Source organism: Oratosquilla oratoria, chromosome 9, assembly GCF_046742065.1.
Source record: "Oratosquilla oratoria isolate Oo_2021 chromosome 9, ASM4674206v1, whole genome shotgun sequence".
Classification (NCBI taxonomy): domain Eukaryota; kingdom Metazoa; phylum Arthropoda; class Malacostraca; order Stomatopoda; family Squillidae; genus Oratosquilla; species Oratosquilla oratoria.
The window spans coordinates 23,362,640-23,372,811 of record NC_134785.1 but is presented as its reverse complement, the minus strand read 5'-3'; the positions used below and the strand labels follow the sequence as shown (position 1 = coordinate 23,372,811).

General features: G+C 38.5%; 1 protein-coding gene across 2 annotated transcripts in view; it reads left to right on the top strand.

Moving 5' to 3' along the window:
• The window catches only part of LOC143028268 (phospholipid-transporting ATPase IF-like), a 67,303-nt gene that overhangs the window by 41,654 nt on the left and 15,477 nt on the right, over positions 1-10,172 (top strand). For both annotated transcript variants that reach the window (XM_076190107.1, XM_076190108.1), the window contains 7 exons: positions 925-1,079; positions 1,339-1,428; positions 2,038-2,184; positions 3,105-3,247; positions 3,872-4,028; positions 4,694-4,796; positions 9,598-9,803. In XM_076190107.1, the coding sequence (XP_076046222.1) occupies positions 925-1,079; positions 1,339-1,428; positions 2,038-2,184; positions 3,105-3,247; positions 3,872-4,028; positions 4,694-4,796; positions 9,598-9,803 (1,001 nt within the window). The remainder of the gene's footprint in view (positions 1-924; positions 1,080-1,338; positions 1,429-2,037; positions 2,185-3,104; positions 3,248-3,871; positions 4,029-4,693; positions 4,797-9,597; positions 9,804-10,172) is intronic.

The following is a 10,172-nucleotide window of genomic DNA, read 5'->3' as shown; positions in this document are numbered from 1 at the left end:
CAGAATGAACCGTGCTGGTATAATAAAAATGGCTGATTTAGTGAGGGACAAACTTCAATCCCGAACAGAACGGAATCGACCACTGAGTCCTGAGACGAAGGTGGCAATTACCCTATGATATTTAGCCACAGGTAAAATGCAGCAGTGACGAATTTGGGACCTCGCAAGCATCAATCAGCCGTGTCATTACTCAAACAATTGATGCACTATCAGAACCAGATATTGTAACTCAGTTTGTAAAATTCCTATTGACTCACCAAGAAGTGCAAGTAAAACAAGCAGAGTTCATGGAAAACTGTAGGTTTCCCGGTGTTGTGGGTACCATAGATGGCACAAACATTAGAATTGGGGCTCCAAGTGTCGATGAACATTTATATGTAAACAGAAAACAATACCATAGCATCAACGTGCTTTGTCATGCCTCCCTCTTATCCTTGTGGTTTAAACTTGGCTTGAATCGCCCATTTATTATTATTTTTTCTCCATAATCACGTTGCTAGCTAACAGTTGTTAGTTAAGCATTGGTGTATAACTTTTAGTGGTTTTCTGTTAGCTAGCAGAGATTGTTAAGGCTAACAAAAAAGTTTTGTGTATACGGCCCCTGGTGATTCCCACCGGGACTGACTCCTTGATCCCCCAAAGATTCGATTATATGTCTCAATACTGAGAAATATAATGAAAAAGTAAGATCTTTTGAATATGTAAACAGACGAAACATGATTTAGATACTTTATTCGATTTGAATATAAATAAAATATAAATCAAATTTGAATATAAACCAAATTCATTAGGTTCTTTTCCCCCCAAAATTGTTTTATTGGAAGCCCCTCTCCATTTGGACCCCCGGGGCACACAGTCCCATCAGTCTCCGCCTCTGCACCCCATTACTCTTTACCAACTAAATCCTTCTGCATCCTTCCGCAGACAGGAAACGAATGTCGGTCGTGGTTCAAGAGAAAGCCGAGGATAGTTTTTGGGTGCTGACCAAAGGCGCTGAGAGTTCGGTCCTCTCCCGCTGCTCCTCGACAGACAACCACCTGGTGCGTCTCACGGAGAAGCACATCGACGACTACGCCCTGGTATGTATCTATGGAGGTTATTCATCTTGTTCTTTCATGAAATGTTCATATCTCATATACATGCATATACACAGATACATGATATACTGTCTCCACTTATAATACACCATACATACACTGTATCATCATTATCATTACTGTTATTATTATTAGTAGTAGTGTTAATATTAATTTTGTCATCATCATCATCGTTATTATTGTTACTGTTATTATTAGTATCATTACCATTATCATCTTATTTATCAATTGATGTCTCAAGCTGGGTCTTCGCACACTGGCCGTCGCCCGCCGGCATCTAACCAGAGACGAGTACAACGCGTTGGCCAACGATTACAACTCAGCCATGCAGGTAAGGCGGAATTGTACGAGTGCGGCCAATGAAATAATGCAAACAATGGAAAACAGTGTATTAGATAAATTAAAACGATGAGAGCTATGCTTATTGTTATCAACTTATGCAACCGAAGAATCGTAAATCTAGGATGGCCCACATGAAGAAATGTCACCCTAGGATAGCCCACACGAAGAAATGTCACCCTAGGATAGCCCACATGAAGAATTATTACCCTGTCGAAGACTGGGGTAACAATTCCTCATGTGATCCAAACACTCCAACAAAAACGTGCTTGGGAAAACTCTAGAGCGATCGAGCAGAACACTTGGTTCTTACAACACATGTACAATATACAATAATAAATGCACAATGCTTCAAGTACACCATGACAGAATCACAATTCGAATAACCAGCATCGCGTCCTTCCACAGATCAATATCAATAACAACAGTAACGATTTACAGAAATGAACACAATAACTGAGCAAAAGGAAGCATTAAAAAGGGATGAAAATTCCAGTCACATGTATCAAGAATCATAGTCTTCCTCTCCTTCTTTCACTTTCACTTCCTGATCTCAATTATCTCCCACGTTCCACTGATGACATCATTCTAATTACTTCAGGAAATCGATGGCCGCGAGCAGGCAGTAAGGACGGTTGTGGATCGCTTTGAGTCAGACCTCGAGCTCCTCGGAGCCACGGGCGTCGAGGACAAGCTTCAAGACGGCGTCCAAGAAACTCTCGAGGCCCTTAGGGTGGCAGGAATCAAGGTAGGCAAAACTGGGCATATTTTGTATTAGTATTTACACATCAAAAGGTCAATGGTCACCAAAGGCTATTAATAACTCGGCAGCAACCAAACTTATCTCCAAGGAACAAAAGGTCCGACCCCATCAAGGACACGTGACATGAGGCTTCCCTAGTTCCCTTTTGTAGTATTTCCCTCTGTATAAATGTTCTTGTCTTCCTATGCTATGTATGTACCTGCTGAAGAGGATCACAGTCAGTGGTCGAAATATACGGTTTACTCTGTTTCTCAGCTTGTCTTTCTCCGAGAGTGGGTCTAAGATTGATTGTACTCACGTGCTACTACACCTACGCCATTTAATTACACACATTTATTTACATAATTGTAATATACAGGACAGTTAGAACGGCTTGTTGAGGAATTGTATGAATGCGAGTGGTAAAGATATCAGGGTGCGTCAAGACTGTTGTTTCTCATCATTTAGTGATGTAAAGTTGGGCCAGTCAAGATGTTTAGCCTTTCAGGAAGAGTTAAAGTATTTTTTTCTTTCACCAACATTCCTGCCAAATGTCTTAACCATTCCGCTACTTCCCTTTACCCTTAGAACTATCACCCTAAATCTAATCCCCCGCCATATCCTCTATTCACTTTAACCACAGCATAGCTTTCTCAAGGGTTTATCACAGTGGGCTATTTTTCCCCTAACCTTCAATTAATTGGTGGTACCGTCCACCTCCAAAACTTTTTCTGCTGTAATGTCACCATGGCAAACAATTTTATTTTCTCAACAAAAAACACACACAATGTCATTTGATATACCGTGGAAAAATGATTTTCCTCCAGGATATCAGATTCCTTTCCGAAAGCTGCGGTCTGAAAATCTGCTCCAACAGTCGAAGGAAAAATATCCCAGTGTGATAATCCCTCCACACACATTCACAGGTGTGGATTCTGACGGGGGACAAAGTGGAAACGGCAGTCAACATCGCCTATGCCTGCGGACACTTCAAGAGGTTCATGAAGATTCTGAGGGTGACCAGGTGCAAGGACGCGGAGACCGCTTCCCGTGCCCTCTCAGACTGCTGGTGAGTACGGAAGCTCGTTCGGGTGTACACGAAATGCAGTTATGTTGTATCATAGGTACTGGCACGGAGGTGTTGGTCTTAGATGTTATATGTTGGTTTACTCTTTAAAACTTATTTGTACTTTAGGTGTCTGAGAAAAAAAAAATAGAAGAATCAAATGTGTTATAGATTCTATTTATTTATTTATTTTTTGCCTCAGGGTTTTAGTGTCTAAAAAGTAAAGGATATCAAATGTGTATATATATGTATATATATACATATATATATATATATATATATATATATATATATATACATATATATATACATATTATATATATATATATATATATATATACTGTATATACATATACATATATATACATATATATATACATATACATTTATATGTATATATACATATATATACATATATACATATATATACACATATATATATACATATATATATATATATAATATATATATATATATATATATTTTTTTTTTTTTGCCTCAGGGTTTTAATATCTAAAAAAGGGAAATAGGAGGTACGGCATGTTTTATTTTTTCTGTCTCATTGCTTAAGTGTCTAAAAAAAAATAAAGGATATAAAATACATTATCGATTTCCTTTTCTGTTCAGGACTCAGATGAAGGACGAGGATGTCACATACGGTTTGGTGGTGGACGGGCTCTCCTTGGCCCTCCTCCTGGAGAACGACAAGAACGCTCTGCACGAAGTCGCCCTCCGTTGCACAGCCGTCGTCTGCTGCAGAATGTCGCCAAAGCAGAAAGCCGAGGTATGGAGAACCTCATCAGTTCCTCAGTCCCACACACACACTTATTTGTGTAGTTAGGTCAGCCTTAACAGTCAACTGCAGGACCAGGTTATACCATGAGGGACGATACAGCCTCTGTACCTCACCATCGTGGCTTAATCCGCCTTGGTAAGATTGTATGTGTGGTAAGAAGTGTATGTACAGTTGTCGTTCGTGTGTTGGAATGGTTGTGGCCTGAAAGCAGTCTAATCAGCTCGACCGTACTGATTAGGTGTTAGCATATATATGTGACACTGACTCACCGCATCTCTGACGTCCGCCGTTGTAGAATTAATAACCCAGTAATAAATGTAAACACAAAGGATTACAAAGGCGGAGCATGCCGACAGGAGACCTTTTGGTCCATAACTAGGGCGGATGCAAATATAAATATATATATATATATATATATATATATATATATATATATATATATATATATATATATATATATATATATATATATATATAATAAAAATAAACATTATGATAATATGAATAATAAAATAGAATAAATGTAAACACATTCACAACCAAGTTGGATGGAACCAAAGACGAGACCCGAAGGGCGTCTATATTCCTGTATATTAGAATCAGGTAAATACGATAAGGGAAAAGCATACTTCAATCACTTCTCTCTCCTGCAGACGGTGCAACTCGTGAAGCACGCGGCGCCTTGGCCAATCACGGCCGCCATCGGGGACGGAGCCAATGATGTGTCCATGATCCAGGAAGCTCATGTTGGCCTGGGTAAGGGTAATATATGTGTATTTACCTTATTGTATTTTACCGAAAGAGAACTATGCTCGTAGTGGCCCTTTGCTGTATCTTTCCGCATCCAGTTTTTTCTTGAAGTCATGTATAGTTTTAGCACTCACTATTTCCTCTTTCAGTTTGTTCCACAGATCTATTACTCTGTGTGAAAAGCTATTCTTTTTCAGATCTCTTCTGTAAGTGTGTGTGTGCATTTACCTCCCTAGTTGTATTTACCTAGTTGTATTTTACGGGAAGGGGAGCTATGCTCGTAGAGTCCCGTCTTCATATCTCGTTTTATCTAGGCTGTTTTTAAATTCGTGTATTGTTTTTGCACACACCACTTTCTCATCTAACTTTTTCCAAACGTCTATTACCCTGTGGGGAAAGCTGTTCTTTTTCAGGTCTCTTCTATAACTGTCTTTCTTGATTTTCTTTCCGTGTCCTCTTGTATTTCTACTATCCCATTTTATTTGATCCTCTCTATCAATAGTTTCTATGCCTTTCATGATTCTATAAATAGTTATCAAGTCTCCTCTCTCTCTTATTTGCTCTAATGTCTGTAGCTCAAGTTTTGTTAGTCTCTCTTCATATGATAGTTCTGAGAGTGTTGGTACCAATTTCGTAATTGCTCTTTGTATTCTTTCAAGTTTTGTTATACATTTTTTTTTGTACTTGGTGACCACGTCGTCGCTGTATACTCCAATCTTGGTCTTATCAAAGTGACTAGTATTTTCTTCACCATTTCACCAAAAATTTTGTTTATATGTTTCTCAGGGGACATATTATTCATAATAATGACTCCAGGTCCTTCTCATTTTCTACTTTTTTTTATATTTCTTCTCCCAATTTATATGATCCCACTATTCTTTTTTTTTTTTTTTTTGCTTCTTCCAAATTCCATTATACTACACTTCATATTTAATTCCATCTCCCACTTTCTACTCCATTCCCATACTTTATTGAGATCACTCTGTAGTGACTCACAATTTTGTTCTACTTTTTTTTTTCAACAATCTTGCATCATCCGCAAAGAAGCTCATATAACTTTCAATTCTTTTATCCATATCATTAATATATATAGCAAACATTGGGGCCAGAACTGTTCCTTGTGGAACTTCACTAATCACTTCATCCCAATTAGAGCGTTTGTCTCTTATCACCACTCTCATTTTTCTTTCATGCAAAAAGTCTTCCATCCACTTCAGCAGTTTGCCCTGTATTCCTCCTGCAGTTTCTAATTTCTTTAGCAACTTCTTATGTGGCACCTTATCGAAAGCTTTTTTCAGGTCTAGAAATGCACAATCAGTCCATCCATCTCTTTCTTGTATTACATCTATCAGCCTTGAATAGAAACACATTAAGTTTGTGACGCATGATCGTCCTTGTCTAAATCCAAATTGCCTTGGATTTAGTATGTTTTTTTTTTTTTCAAATGCCTTACCCATTTAATTTTGATAATTCTTTCACAAATTTTAGCCATCGTACTTGTAAGAGAGACCGGCCTATAGTTAGTAGGGCTTTCCTTGTTTCCACCTTGATATATTGGTACTATATTTGCTCTTTTTCCAATCTTCTGGAACTTTTCCTTTTTTAAATGAACTGTTTATTAGATTAGGTATTTTGTCTGTTAGTTCATTCCTGCATTCTCTCAAAATCCAGTTTGCCATTTCATCAGGTCCATGCGATTTTCTGACATCGAAATTACTCAAGTGATTCATTATTTCATTCCTTGATATTTCTATCTCTTTCATGAGGGGGACTTTCTCCTCCCACTCGATATCTCTAGGTTGTATGTTCTCCCTCGTAAACACTGATTTAAAATGCTTGTTCATAATTTCTGCCATTTCTGTTTCCTCTGTGTATTCAACTCCTCCTTGTCGTAGTTTCTCTAATTCTTGTTTATTTTTTTAGTTTGTTGTTTACAAATCTGTAAAATAGTTTTGGTTGATCTTTACATTTTTCTATGACATCTTTTTCATATTTTCTCTTTTCCTCTTTGAGCACTTGTATATATTCATTTCTATAACTAGTATATATTTTCCATTTTTCAGGTCTTTTGTCTTTTTTTTTATCCAAGCTTTATCCCTTTTGTCTTTTAACCCCCTACATTTTTTGCTGTACCAACACTTTATATATTCTTTTTCTTTGCTTTTGTCCTGAAACATACTTTTCCACTCCTTTTTTCTTTTATATTTTTTTTTCAAAATATTCCATTTCTCTTCCACTGTTGTTTCTTCTTTGTATATTCCTTCCCAGTTTTCCTTTTGAAAGAATTCTCTTATTTCATCAAAATTTGTTTTTTCATACATCATTCTTCCTTTGCTATGTTGTTCATTTCTTTTCATGTATTTTTACTCATTTAGTTCCAGTTCAATCAATATGTGGTCACTTTTACTCATTGGTGTTTTATATTCAATCTTTTCCACTATTCTAGGTTCAGATGTGATTATTAGGTCTAGTCTCGATGGTTCTTCTTCATTTCTATACCTAGTGTTCTCATGTATCCCCTGTGTCATTGTATGGTCAATAATCATCTCGAGTAGAACATTTCCCCATGAGCCGTCTCCACCCTTTACTGTCATCTCTTCCCAGCAGACTTCTTTGCAATTAAAGTCGCCCATCAGAACTATTCTTCCTCCATCTTCCATTATCTTATTTAATGTTATCCTTGTGTCTTCTAACATACTTTTATGTTCACTCTCTTCCCACGAGGCTGTTTTTGGAGGCACATAATTTATCACAAACTTTCTGCTCTTCATATCTCTGTCTTCCACTTCGATCATAATCATCTCTACTGTATTCTTTCCACATGTGACACACCTCACGTTTATATCCTTCTTAGTCAGGAACATAACTCCACCCCCTTGTTATGTCTCTCTGTTTCTAATCCAATAATTATATGCATCATGTCCTACACTGTTGGGTGGCAGTGGACCTTTTAATTTCGTTTCTACAATTCCCATTATGTCCGGTTCTTTTTCCTTCAGACAATCATTCAGCTCATTCAATCCTGTTATTAATCCATCTATATTTGTTTAAGACACTCTTAGTTTTCTGCCACTTCCATTGTATTCTCTGTTTCCCTTTTGTTTGTATTTCCTTATTTTCATATTCACTACTCTCCAATAGTATTTCTCTTTTTCTGACTTCTCTTCTCGTTTTTTTTTTTGTTTTTTTTGCTTAGCTTCATGTCTTTTCATTTTTTCCTCCTCTCTTTCCTCTTTATTCATCTCTCTTTTTATCCATGCCTTTTATATTGTTTACTTGCTGCTAGTTTCCCTGTTTTTGCTAAGATATTCTCTGCCGTTGTTTGTAACCTGAATTTAATCTTAATTGGTCTGGTCTTATCTGAACTATACTTTCCGAGCCTATACATCTCTTCAATTTGTTTCATGATTTCAGGTTCATCTTCCTGAACTAATTCTAGTAAACTGCTTACTTTTTCTTTTTCCTTATTGATTCTTGTGGTTCTCTTTAGGTTATGGTTCTCTTTAGGTTATATTTCTCTTCCATTCCTAATATAATTATACTTTTTTTTATCTGCTCTCTTACTATATTCTCCTTCTGTCTCATCACTTTAATAACTGAGTCTTCAGTTTGTTCTTTCATTTGCTGTTTATGTCAGTAAATGCAACTTTACTGTTTTCTTGGATTTTTTTTTACACCATGTGCTTCTTTTGTTATGGCCTTTTTGTTGTCTTTATTATTCCTCTTTAATTCTTCATTCTCCTCTTTTACTTCTTTTTACTGTCTTTTTAATTCTTCTATTTCATGAGTTAAGTTTTTGTTCACCTTCTCTAGTTCTTCCAATTTTTCAACTCTCTGCACAATCTTTGCTATGTTACCGAACCTCTTCTCCCAATGTTCGATCATTTGTTCAAGTTTTTCCTCTAGTCTTGCTAATCGGGGGAGGTTGGTATCCGCCCCTCCCCCTCATTAAATCCCTGGAAATCATTATCCTCACCTTCCATTGCGCTGCTCTTATCAATATTTCTAATCTTTACATTTTTGTTAATCACTTCGCCAAAATCATCGGTCCTTCTCTTGTTTACAAGACGCCTGGCCTCCTGGACCAAGTCCTCCCCTTCCTCATTTCCTTCCATTTCCCTCAGTAATCCCTCCCCTTCTCCCTTTTCCTCACTTTCCCACTACACCACGAGCTTTCCCCTTCCCTGTAAATACAATAAGGTACTTCCTTTGCGTTGAGATCCACGAACATTTTACTTTTTCTTCAGAACTCCAATCTTCGCCGTCCATCCGACGAAAGTGTGTGTATGTGCGCGCATGTGAATTTTTTTGGGGGGAAGGTATGGGTGAGGATATGTCTGGTTCCGTGGGTAGGTGGAGGGTGTTTGGTTATGTGTGATTCCCCATGGTCTTGGATCACGTGTTGGACTCGTGATTGACAGCTATTTCTCTCCCGGAAGATAGCTCAGAGCTCATATATGACCGATCTATGGGTAAAGCTGTAACTTTACACGCAAACCCCAACTCCCCACCCACGAGTTGGAGTAACGACTCGCAGCGCAGCGATACTGAAATTATTTTAGCCCTGGATGGGATTCGAACCCGAACCGCCGTAGTGGCAGCCGAGAATTCTACCACTACGCCACGAGTCGTGTATATGTGTGTATATGCGTGGGTATGTATTGTATGTGTGAGTGGGTGGTTGTACAATATGTGTGGATAGGTGGGTGAGATACACATATCAAGAAAGAGGAAGAGGGAGATACAGAGATATCATGACCTCATTGTCTATAAATCTGCTATGTTCTCCTTCCTCTATCTTGCACAGGTCTCATGGGCAAAGAAGGGCGCCAGGCCGTCCGTTGCGCAGACTTCGCCTTCGCCCGCTTCAGGTTCCTGCGCCGGATCCTCCTCGTCCACGGCCACTGGTACTACGTCAGAGTCGCCACGCTCGTCCTGTACTCGTTCTACAAGAACTTCGTCTTCATCACGCCAAACATCTTCTACGCGACTATGAGCGCCTTTTCGACCCAGGTAAGGAGGAGGAGAACGATGAGGAGGAGGAGGAGGAGAACGATGAGGAGGAGAAGAAGGGGAAGAAGAGGAGGAGGAGGAGGAGGAGGAGGAGGAGGAGGAGGCGGAGGAGGGAGAGGAGAGAGGTGGAGGAGGAGGCAGAAGAAGAGGAGGAGGAAATGGAGGAGGAAGAGGAGAAAAAGGGAAAGAAGAGGAAAAAGAGAAGAAGAGGAGGAGGAGACCAGAAATAAAGAGGTAATGAATTGTTAATGCAGGACTAAGAATATCTGACCCCATAGATCTCACTCACGAGGTCTGAATAGGAATAAAAGTCCATACTCTAACCTTAACTTTTTACTGCCACTCCATCTTCAACTTCTGTCAACCTTT